The sequence below is a fragment of the Ixodes scapularis genome, unplaced genomic scaffold (assembly GCF_016920785.2).
Source record: "Ixodes scapularis isolate PalLabHiFi unplaced genomic scaffold, ASM1692078v2 PGA_scaffold9__187_contigs__length_104089568, whole genome shotgun sequence".
Taxonomy (NCBI): domain Eukaryota; kingdom Metazoa; phylum Arthropoda; class Arachnida; order Ixodida; family Ixodidae; genus Ixodes; species Ixodes scapularis.
This window is the reverse complement of record NW_024609884.1, coordinates 63,233,334-63,245,955: the sequence shown is the minus strand read 5'-3', so window position 1 is coordinate 63,245,955 and position 12,622 is coordinate 63,233,334. Positions and strand designations below refer to the sequence as shown.

At 46.5% G+C, this 12,622-nt stretch overlaps 1 protein-coding gene across 1 annotated transcript in view; it reads right to left on the bottom strand.

The window, feature by feature from the left end:
• Nucleotides 1-7,005: 7,005 nt before the first annotated feature.
• LOC8050709 (von Willebrand factor D and EGF domain-containing protein) overlaps nt 7,006-12,622 on the bottom strand; it is a 148,979-nt gene continuing 143,362 nt past the window's right edge. The window contains exons 28-30 of the mRNA XM_040220802.2: nt 8,392-8,487; nt 8,226-8,321; nt 7,006-7,244 (exon numbers count right to left, since the gene is read on the bottom strand). Of these exons, the coding sequence (XP_040076736.1) occupies nt 7,156-7,244; nt 8,226-8,321; nt 8,392-8,487 (281 nt within the window). The 3' untranslated portion in view covers nt 7,006-7,155. The remainder of the gene's footprint in view (nt 7,245-8,225; nt 8,322-8,391; nt 8,488-12,622) is intronic.

The window sequence follows — 12,622 nt, the reverse complement described above, 5'->3', positions numbered from 1 at the left end:
TAAGCTATAGAGATCTCTATAGAAGACCTTACAAGAAGCTATAGACGGCCAAAGGAACCAAAAGAAAAGCCATAGGCAGCTATAGCACGGTGTCTGAAGCGATCCATAAAGTAAGCCATAGAGATCTCTATAGAAGACCTTACAAGAAGCTATAGACGGCCAAAGGAACCAAAAGAAAAGCCATAGGCAGCTATAGCACGGTGTCTAAAGCGAACCATAAAGTAAGCCATAGAGATCTCTATAGAAGACCTTACAAGAAGCTATAGACGGCCAAAGGAACCAAAAGAAAAGCCATAGGCGGCTATAGCATCTTTTCTAAAGAGACCCATAGATTAAACCATACAAAATTCGATAGCCAAATTTATATTGAAAAAGCTATAGACAACCATAGGGTAGACCATAGGAAAAGCTATAGACAGCCATAGAAGCGGCTATAGCTAATTGGGCCAATTTTCTATAGCCGGCCATACAAAGGATTTTCTATAGCCGACCATAGACCATTTTTGTATGGGTACATGCTAATCGCGCATTACAACAGCCGCTTTGTCGCGTCTCGCGGCACCAGGAAAGAAACCTTGTCCGTCTACAACTATTCAGTTTTGGTTGCTTCACTGAGGGCGCGCCATTTTCATTCTCGACGGAACATGCCCCAGTGAGACAATCAAGCCATCAAACACCTCCAGTGCAATAATGCTGTTTCAAGAGTCACTTACTATGCCCTAATGAATCGCGCCATTATCCCGTAGTTCCTAAATGAAAATTAACACAGCTTGCATAAGAATCGAGCCCATTCTACTCCCTCCATTTCGAGCAAAAGGCGTTAATTCCATTTCCATCCCATCATTCGCAACTTTCAGCGATGGTGGTACCACGGTGTGGAAATCGCGCTTCCTAGGTCCTGGATTATCGGCTTCACAATAACGCTGCTTGCCTACACCTTCTTGGCGTGAAGAAAATAAAGTAAGACTGTAACACTGCTCGTATACACCTTTTCCACAAGGGTGCAGCCACCTTGAATGTCGTCACTTCTGGTATGCGGGAAAACATCGTTTTGATCTCTTCACACCGCTGGAAGGTGTTCACGAAAAATGTGTGATTGTCACAGATTCTTGTTTTGCCTCACCTTTATTTTCTCGCACATTCCAAGTTGAAATGTTTTAATATTGTAGCGGAGCCGCTGAGTGCGGGGTGAACAAAAAACATAAAAGAGAAGCCACCGGCACGCGACGGCACGCGACGAAGGGAACGCTCGTCGTGCCCACTTCTGACACCAGTGTTACAATTTCTGCTTTCCTTTTTAAGGCTGCGGTCCCACGGCAGCCATCTTGAACAAGGCGTTAGTTCAACCAATAGATGGCGACACGCACCTGTGGGGTGGCCGAAACATTGGCTCATAGTGGGATGGCTCGAGCACCATCACGTTCCCCTCGTGGCCTTGCTCGCGCCGCTGCCAGCTGTGCTCAGCTAGCTCAAGTAGCGTGGCCCAGCAAACGGATGTATGCGAGAATGTCAGACTGGGTATAAATTGTTCTCTGATATAGGGAGGTGCGGTTCCGCGGTTGTAACGGACTTTCGCAATAAATCTTATCAAGAAGGAATCAAATGTTGATTGACGTGTTAATATTCTATCAATGAAAAATTCTTCTGCAGGAATGCACGCTCAGTAGACTCAATCTTCCAAGACACCAGTGGAAGCGGACGTCAAGTAAACTGCTTCGCGATTTACGGTACTTACCTCACCATTTTAATGACGACTAAAATAACGTCACGAAATATCGTCGGGAAGACGTTGTAAAGGTTGTTACATTATAGTTCCCAGAAAACAAACGCCGTTGAAATATTTTCGGAAGTACCGACACATAATGTTGTAAGTACAGCTTAGGAGGAATATGGTGAAAACCATCAGAAGAAACAGGAAGACGTTTATTTGCAATGAAGACGCTATGAATGAAAGGCGTTTAGCGACGGCAAGTTATGAGCGTTCGGGAATTTATAAGTTCACGTGATTGCCAACTATGGACATGCGTTTTTGTCGGGAGATGGTGTTGCGGTGATGACCTGATATCGAACGACTCGTGGCAGACGAGCAAGCAAGTTTCTTCTCAGCGAATGGTAAGTGTCCAGTGTCAAGCACAACACGTGGCTACCGACGTTGTCGACGTTTCGAACACTTACCGCTTTCGACAAAAGTCCTGGCATCTAGGCTAACTTTCTGGAAAGACTCGAAGTCTTCCTTGAGTCCAACGCCATCATGGACAGTAACTGAAAACGATCCACTATTCAATCGGTGGGTGGCGAAACGTATCCGCATCTGCGGAGTCATGGGCGATGCGTACTCTAAGTGGCTGGAAGTTTACACGATGCCTGCCACGACGTCCAAACACGTCATTGATGTTCTACGGTCTCTTTTACCTACTTTTGCCCTACCGAAAATACTTTCTCTGATAACGCGCCAAATCTTGCTTCAAACAAAATAAACAAGCTTTTGAAGAAAAAAACCGGCGTCAGGCATCACATTAGTGCACCATACCATCCTGCAACTAACGGGCATGCAGAACAGATGGTGTGCGAAACAAAAAAAAAAAAAGCTTTTTTGAAGCTAACGGAAGAAGCAGTTCAGTGAAGAATCGCCAGGTTGTTGTTCCAGCAGCACGCCGACGGTCTCATCTTACACGGTAAAAACACCCGCCGAAGCAATATTCGGCGGTTCCCTCGATCTCATGATACTATGGCTTACAAACGAAGATCGAGAGATTCCCAGATCGAAAGTCATTGCAGCTTATTCGATCGGACAACTCGTCTACGTAAGGAATTGCAGCGGAAGTCGGGCCTTCCATGTAAAACTTGAGTAGAAAAGGCTCTATGTTGGTTGACCAGAAGGTGTCATCTCTCTGAATGCGTTGATATCAATGCCCTTGAGTGTAAATATAACTGAGTCACAAAACTCTCTTTGTGTATTGTGTAACTGCCCTTGTATTTGATAGTAGAAGCTATGGTGGTGATTTGGACCTTTCACACCAGGCTCCTTTTTCTTATTTTTCGCCTCATACTCCTTTGCGGTTTAAGTATGCTTCAAGAATCTTTTGGAACGGGGACACTTTATGTCAACGAGGCCATTTGTTCCAAGTAGTCAATCAGGGAATTCTGCTAGAAATCCGTCCCTCCTATTAACGAATAAGCCGCACTTCTGCACAGTGCAGTTTTCCTGTTCCACGTACAGTTGTAAAGCAGCGTCCTCATTGATTCTACCATATTCTGTTGCGGGTAAAGAAAGTCTTTGGGTACACGATACTTGAAACAAGTCTGGCACTGTACGTGTTGGTTCGACACCTACTAATGTCGTCGTCCTTATAGAGCCTCATCATTTAATCATTACCTCGTCACCTCATATTGCTCTTCATCAACAGTAAGTACAATAGGCTACCGACATATTACAATTCAAGAATTGAAAAATTGAGTCGTTCAGTGCTTCAACAAGTTTATTATTTATATAATGTTATTACGTTACATTACCTCGAGACGATCGACGTCCATCGTCGATCTTCAAATACTTATACATGTATATAAATTAGACGCACAAAGGGGGGGGGGGGGGGGGGGGGGCGTCGGTGGCCGAGTGCATGGTCTAGCGCACACCAGCTTGAAGCACGTGGAGCGAAAGCTCACGCTGCAGAAGTCACCCCACCCCTGCCCGTTTCTGTCTGGATAAACATCGTACCGGCGTGCGGTCGTGTATCACTACTGCGTGGTGCACGTTAAAGACCCCAGGCTAGCGGTTGTACCGCACTGGCTAAATTGCTCATCTACAGCTGAGACACCAGACGCCCACTAAGGCGGACAACACTTTGCAATTAGACGCATAAAAAATTGGGTTGTGTGTGTGTTTATACAGCCTAGAACTTGGTCTGCCTCACAGGGGCGACGAGTCTCCCAGCTGTAGATGAGAAATTTAGCCAGTGCGGTACAGCCGCTAGCCTGGGGTCTTTAACGTGCATCACGCAGTAGTGATACACGACCGCACGCCGGTACGATGCTCATCCAGATCGAAACGGGCAGGGGTGGGGCTCGAACCCAGGATCCCTGGGTTCTGCAGCGCGAGCTTTCGCTCCACGTGCTCCGAGCTGGTGTGCGCTAGACCACTCGGCCACCGATCCCCCTAATTAGACGCATAATAACAAAGAGCACAGCGTGCCACCTCTTTTCTTTGGATGCCTTTTTTTAAACCAGCGCGAGCTCGCGCGTTCTCTCTTTTGAGACGGTTAGAACGGTCGCACATAAAACCCGCGTTTCTCCTACCCGGCCGCTTCCTCCTCTCATTATGTGTAGTTAGTTATAACTAATTAAGCTATAATAATGGTGTATTATTCATATTTACTTTCAGTTTCAGTCAGGGAAAAGGAGTTTCGCGGGAACTAGAGCTAATAAATGAGCTTCGCTTAGAGTATCGGCACTCTCTTCCCCGACAGTGTTTTGAACGCCGCCATTCTGGTGCTTGTGCAGAGCAGGCGCAACTGCGATCGTCATGACTCTAAAGTGCGACATCCTCAGCATTAGATTCGGTGTTAGGAAGCTCATGTAATCTTGCTTTGCTTTGTCGGAGACTGTTTAAAGTGGAGGACGGAAAAGCGTTTCTTGTGATTTCAGATAAAGCTTCAAATAACTGGCAACCATGATTTTAAGCCACAATATGGCCAAGTGTCGCTACTCTGCCGCGTAGCTTATTTAATGACACTATTCATGCTCTTGTTCAAGAGGCTTGTAACACCTGGAGGGGCCATGACGTAAGCCCCGTGGATTCCACAAGCCACGACCTTTTGACACCTGCCTCTTCCTCATTGTTCCCGCTTGTGCCAGTAAATTAGCTACGGTTCAGAGTAACGACACTTGGTCATATTGTGGCTTAAAATAATGGTTGCCAGGTACCTGAAGCTTTATCGAAAATCACAGGAAACGCTTTTCCGTCCCCCAAAAATGTTTAAACAACCCGCGACAGAGCATTGCAATATTGCATCAGCTTCCTATCAACGCATCCAATGCTGAGGAAGTACTTTTGGATCATGACGATCGGCAGTTGCGTTTGCTCTGAACAAGACCCAAAATAGCGGCGCCCAAAACAAGTTTGGGGAACGGAGTGCCGATACTTTAAAGCTCATTTAGTGACTCTAGGCATGAAGTGAACTCGGGTGTGTTATTTTCCTCTTCGTCTTTATTGTTTATTGATTTCAATCATATCGAATAATGAACACATTATATCACGCTACGCGTGTGTAATTATTTGTCTTATATTGATTAACCTGACCCAGTACTTAAACCATTCATTTATCGATAGTAAATCTTCAAATATATTTTTTAGATGTGAAGGTAAAAGGACACGGAGATTGATGATGATACAGACGCCAACGCCGCCCTCGGAAATTTTTTGAACACTAGAAATCAGCAGTTTGTCTGCCATCCGCCAGGTAGCGCAACAAAACACCCAAACAGTTTTTAATTGTTTTTTAAAATTAGCTAAGCTCTACACCTATTAAGAAACCAAAGCAAGATCATTGTGAAAATTTAATACATCGCATTGTATATGTATTCCAAACAATAAATGTTATTAGATGCCAATAAATCTGTTTAATGTCCAAAAAAGATATGCGTCAAAAACAGGTAAGTTTGAAGGGCTCCTGGAGCGTTAGGACTTTGAAAATGAAAAAAAGCCATCGTCCACCTCTTGGGCAACCATTGTAGCTCTAAATGTTATAAACGATTTTATCATAGTTTAATTATTTCCACAGCGGCATTTGAAGTACCATGACTCGAAGCACCAAAAAGTGCTACGTTTGATATAAAATATCTAAACAAAAAATTTTTACACAGCATTAAATCTTTTTCTGCATATTACCAATTATAAGCACTACATCTGTAGCTAATTTCATTGCCCTAGCGCTTGTCATTAAAAACATATTTGTGATGAAAAATGTAAATTTTAGGGCAATATTTGGAGGGATAAAAAAAAACAAAGTAGTGCAAATACCAAAAAAGTGTATCGTTACATTCTGCTCGGACATCATCTTAACAAAACTGCTATATTGGAACCGTGCTATCTTTAATGAATCGTTCATAAAACATGAACTAGCGGAGCAAGTGAGGGTCCGCGCCATCATATTCGCAACGCTACAAACGCGCATGAACAGTAAAAACCAACAGATACATAATATCAAATGAAAGAGGATTACATTGCCTTTCGAATGACATCAATCCCACAAAACAGTATTTAAAAGGAGTTGAGTAATGACCTGCCAAAAAGTACCTAAACTGCCACATTCAGTGGGACCGTGGCCTTAACTGGTTAAATCACCGCACAGAGAGGTCCGACATCTTCGGTGGCTGGCTTCCAACTGCCTCGCACACACGCACGAGCACGACGAGCGTTCCCTTCGTCGCGTGCCGGTGGCTTCTCTTTTATGTTTTTTGTTCACCCCGCACTCAGCGTCTCCGCTACAATATTGTTTCGTCCCGCATACCAGATACGGAACCCACGTGACAGAACGGCAGGAAACAGGAAACGTCTATAAAGCAAAACTAGGATTACTTACGCTTCGCAGGTCCCGCCACACACTGCTGTTCTACGACGATCATCCAGATGACAGCCATTTTGCCGTGAAAGTTGCGGATTCTATTCCCATTCCGTTCCGGGGTCGCGAAAGCGAGGAATGATTCCGGAATCATTCCAATTCCGTAGTGGCAACTCCGCAACACTGCTTGGCTTCCGCTCTTAGCGTCTTGTTTGACCTGTGCTTCGACGGCGTTCGAAGTTTTGTTTTTCTTTTAATTTTTCTTGTGAACGCGTTCCGCACAAGAGCAGGCACGCTTCTACATGTGTGACTGTTTGAGACGCTCAAGTTTGTACCACCCAAAACAAGTCCTAACAAGTCCCTTTCCGCAGCACCTTCTGGGCAACGCTGAAGTCGTATACCAGTGAATGCACCTGGCTCGTCCTCGGCACAGCAATGCGAGCATCACGGTAACACATTTATTGACCCACAGAGTACACTCCAGTGCTCAAAAGGTAAAGCTTCCTCCAAGGTCAATTTTACGTTGAGATCCCTGTTCCGTGCAAAGGTGCATAGCAGCTCCAGCTTGACTCCTCCTGTACAGTGGACGAAGCGGCTAAAAATACTTGTATCCAGGCATCCAGTCGTTGCTCGGCAGTGGAGGCACGACTCCCTGCTTGGTCGCGGTCCACTCTTCCTTCCCACCTGCGGCAGGGTGAAAAAGTACGGCGCTGGAAAAGCATTTCTTCTCCCGAGAACTGAGAGAATGTCCGACGTCCGCTTCACCAATGGGTGGATATAAGGGGGGAGGGGGGGGGGGGGGGGGGGTATCCTGGTAAAAACATTCATCGGGTCTAAATATTCATCAAGTCAAAATATCCATTAGGTCACATGACACCAGAGTCAGAACATCCATGGCGTCAAGAAATCCCTCCGAGTCAAGAGACCCATCTTGCCAAAACGTGCAACGAGCCAAAACATCCATCCGTGTCAAAACATCCCTAATGTCAGATCCATAGAGAACCGCCCCCTTTCCCCACTAAGTCCTCCAAGGACGACGTTTTTTAATTAAAAAGAAACCAACATACACCAGTTTTTTCTTTTTTATGAAATGTTTAGTATTTGGTGACATAGCAAATATTCGTCCAACAAAATAGGTCTGGGCGACGTTTGGCCAGTGACATCACCTCTCCGCAGACAGGTAGAGGACACGTGATCGTACCACAACGGCTGCATTTTCGGTGTGTGTGCGTGTTTTTTTTTTTTCCTCAAACAAACTTTTAATACTTGATGGAACGACCAATATGTAGAATTTGTAAACGCCAAATTCTAAGCATTACTCATACGCTCCACTCCCAAGAATTCGCTCCACCTCTGCGAACGTTTCTACATGAAATATAATTCAATATCCACAATCACCCCCCCCCCCCCTTTCCCTTTGCCGGGTGCAGTAGCTGAAACAGTTGCCGCCAGGGTAACGCCCCTAGGGCTCTTGGAGACCCTTAGGGACTTAGCATATGATTGGTCAGTCTGGCCGAAACTGGAGTAACAAAGCGCCTGCGTCGCGTCTTAGTCTCCATCAAACTGCAAAGCTTGCCGTGCATTCCGTATTAGGGTAAAACGGAGGGAAGAATTTTTTTAGTTGGAACGATCATGCAGGGGACAGTTCCATTCCCGTAGCCGTACCTTGGTCACACTGGGGCCCGTGAAATCCGGGGTTGCAATCACACACGTTGGGCTTGACGCACGTGCCGCCGTTTGCACAATCTTGCACGCACATAGCTAGGAAATATCGGAGAGGTGACTGTAAGTTGGTCGAGGAAGAAATGCCGAGGCTAGACACCATACGTACGGTTCTTGCAGCGGCGCCCCGTCCAGCCATCTTTGCAGGAGCATTTGCCCGGCTTCACGCACTTGCCTCCATTCTGGCACGGAGGACTACATGTTGCTGTTGGAAGAGAATACTTTTGTAGGGACAGCTCATATTCAGCGAAATTTAGCATTTTTGGAGCTGAAACTGCAGTAAAAAGTCTGGTCCGTTGTGGAGAAGCGACGCCATTGTACAAGAGATACCGGCGATTCTTTACTTGCCTCAGCCGGGGTCAATGGGTAAGATTGACCATAGGTGCCTCATGGGCTGTCGACACAGGACACGCTTTCTGCTGTGCACTGCATTTGCTGAACGGAAGCGGAGGTCTTCCTACCGTTGCCAATCCGCATTAAAAAATCCTTTCTTTTTTTTTTTTTTTTTCTTCAGGGGGAAAGGGACTTTGTTAGTATCGTTAGACAAAGCCTTGGGGCGTGATCATTACGTAGGAGAGGATATAGCCGATCCACTCACAGACCCTGTTGGCTTTCGTCAAGGCCTCCGGTGTTCTTGTCAGCCACAAACCTCCCGCAAACAAGAAAGGGGAAGAGATGAAAGCGAGGAGGCGAAGACGAAAGCCGCGCTGTTTGCATGGTTGAAGCCCTCGCTGAAAACGACCGCGCGCGCCAATACGTTCACGTTCATTAATCCGTTACCATAAGTACCTACATGACAGCGAAAATCTGACGCCGTCCGTCTGTGGACCAAACAGTGGAAAAGGAAGCGCGCTGCGTAGAGAGGAGAAGAGTAGTGAGGGACAAAGGCGAGAGGGAGGCGACGTCACAGGGCGAAAGCCAATGCGCGCGCGGGAAACCGGTGAACAGCGAAAGCAGCGTTAGGCAGCGGATGCCGCTGCTGAGCGTGCAAGGAGGGCGAACGAGACAGAGGAGCGGAAGCAGCGCCCAGCTCGGCTGGCTAAAATGCGGCGCATGCGGTAAGCCGGCACAAGTCTGCGTGCGAGAGGGAGCGAAGCGGGCTCAGCGATACACTTCGCCGGAAAAAAAATTAAAGGAAGATCCATTGGTGGACCTTTAGGGAATGCGTTAGCATGACCCTTGGAAAAGGCGACACACGTCCCCCTTTGGGAAACGCTAGCAGTGACCCCGTAACGAAGCCAAAAAGAGGCAGCAAGAAATAGAGGAAGCAAAAGAGAAAGTCAAAACAGAAAAGTGGAAAGATTAGCGTTAAGGCCCGTTCACACTCTTGCGACCGAGTACGACCGAGAGAGGCCAGACCGGTTTTTAAGCCTCTTGCGATCTCTTAGGACCAGCTCCGCTGCTGCGCATCCTGTCCTAAGAAGTCGCGAAAGGCTTAAAAACCGGTCTGGTCTCTCTCGGTCGTACTCGGTTGCAAGAGTATGAACGGGCCTTTAACGTTTCCAAAAGGGGGACGTATGTGGCGGTTCCCAAGGTTTGTGTTAACGCGTTTCCTGAAGATCCACCGATGGATCCACCAATGGATCTTCCTTCATTTTTTTTTTAAACGTGTACACTCTTGTTTTTTTTATTTTTTCCGCGCATAGCAGAAAGCGTGTACTATTTGACGAGCCCTTAAAAAGCGAGAGGCACGAATAACGTTTATTTCGCTTAAACAGGCGACCACACTCTAGACAAAAGCCCACGCGTCAACTTTCCCACACAACACTCAGAGAACAAATCATTGCAATTTACGGAGGCAGCTCAGCGAATGACGATGCCGAAACATATGTTTAGACGAAAAAACGCAGTCTCAGCTGTGACACTAAGCAATGCAAGCGTGACGTTTGGCATTGCTTAATGTTACAACTCAGACTGCGTTTTTGGTCTAAACGTATGTTTCGGCATCGTCAATTGCCGAGCTGCCATCCGTGTGTTGCGGTAATTGGCTCTCCGAGTGTTGTGCAGGAAAGTAGACGCACGGGCTTTTTTTACAGTGCACCCCTCCGACGTCGGTTGCCAAGTTTCACTGCTGAGTGTCCAGGCCCAGATCCCTTTAGACAGGAATACTAGGGAACTTTCGTAGATCCTTAGAGCTTTGCGTTGCCAGAGGGTGCTCGTGCCGCCACGCTGCTAAAGCCCCTCTATCCTTGGAAAAGTGGCGCCATTCATTACACTCTGCAGCTCAGATTCAGCACGCTCCTGCAGGGCCTGCAATCCGCAGCTTAGAATATGCGAAAAGCTTTGGAGTTTCTGTAAATCCTTCACGCTGCCCCACAACGGCCCTCCACAATTTGCAACGAGATCCGGAACTCTGCAGACAAGGTTTGCGGCGCGCTTGCGCAGTAGCGGTGTCTTCCTTCTGGAGAGTGTAGCGGAGGTGGAAACACGGTCTACAAAAACTCCTTATAAGAGTGTTTGAGTAGATCATTTAGTCTCTCCAGCTGCGCTATCAGAAATCTGCTGCTGCATGTATCTTAGCGGAGGCGCGATTTCAAGTTTTAGTAGTACGTTCGCAACCCGCTACAAGTTCTAGGCTTATAGGGTTACGAGAGTTAACGCAACGCCACTCTCGGCTCTTTGAGATACTGAAGCGTACGTAAAACAATTATTTGTGAGGCAATTCTTAGGCATCTTCTATTGTTGTCGCTATCGAGATATAATATTTGCATTTTATAGGAAAAAGCTAATGTTTGCTATCATTTAATAAGATAATGATCATTATGTTTGTAATTAAACACAACTGGCGGCCAAGACGCCAAGCCGACCCGATTTGAGCCAAGCGCAATGCCATCAAAGCTTGGCGCCTGATTTTGATTCAATCGTAATCAAGCGTTCTCTTTGTTTTCTTGTAGTTTTTTTTTTTTTTTTTTTTTTAATGGGGCGTGTATTTTAGCGGATTCGCGGGCGGATTTGCGCAGGCGGAAAGTTGATTTTGTAGCCGGCTGGCGAAATCGATTCGTCTCTTGCGGAAAATCTGGATCAGACCGGAAACCATTTCCATATTTTACGCCAACGATGAGTTAATTTCGTCACCCGGCTCCAAAATCCACCTTCAGGCTGCGCGCATCCGCCCGCGAATCCGCAAGTGTGAACGGGTAATCATTGTTCGCCGAAAATAAAACGCCGCGGAATTTTCCCGGACCCGCGCTTGCCTGCTCGCTTCTTTGGTTGGTTCATATTTTTTTTCTTTTTCGGTGCCGTATTTAGCATCTTCGTGATAAATCGCTTCTTGTCGCAGTCCTGAAACGGATAGGTCGCGGCATATACTTCTCGCAGCAGCAAGATATCATCCGCCCCTGAGAAGCGCGATGGCGGAGCGGATACTTGCGGGGTGGCGGCCATCTTGAATTGTGTCCTTGTCGCTGAATTTCCCTATATCTCGCGAGGACTAGTACTCGCGAGACGCATGCTAGCACACTGCGCTATAATTCTCGCAATTTTCGTAAAATAGCGCGCCTCCGCTAGCGTTAGCAGTTCCCCAAATTCTCCGCTAGCAGCGCGCGTGCCAACTACACCCTAAGAAATGCCTGCGTGTCTACTTACCTGAAAAACACTCAAAGAGCCAATCATTGCGATCTAGGGAATCAGCACAGCAAATGATGAGATGGAACATCCGTTTAGACCTCAAAATTAAGTCTGCGCTGTGACATAATGCAATGCAAAGCGTCATGCTTGCATTGCGTAATGCCACAGCGTACACTTAATTTTGACGTCTAAAAGGAAGTTCTGCTCCATCATTTTCTGAGCTGCTTTCTTGGATCACAGAGTTTGGCTCTTTGAGTGTTCTGCGGGTAAGTAGACGCGCAGGCATTTCTTAGAGAGTGTAGTGTCTTCGCTCTTGTATATAGCGCAACGGGAGAGACAAAACGAAGCAAAACTTTCTCTTATTTAATAAAAAACTGAAGAAATTCATGAAAAAAAAAAACGAGTGAGAGGTCAATTTTAGAGTAATTTCATCTCGTGAATCTGAATATCATGTTCGTTTTCCCCGAAGATGTAACTAAACGCGAGGACACACGAAAAACCTCCGACCAGTCGTTACGTCATACTAGGATCTTTGGGCCGCCAAGCGCGTGTCGCCGTGTGGGGAGCGCGTGCAATTGCAAGCTTGCCATATGTATTCTACCGTACTGACACCGGCCGTGACTTCCTTTTCTGACTTGTGTGAAAAAAGCAAGAGTGCGCGTGCACAGCTTTGATAGGCGCTGAAAATGTGTGAGAGCGGAGATTCCAAAAACTCCTTTTCTGACGTAACGTTCCGAAAGAAGGGGCTTCGGCGGTACTTTAAAATCGATTTT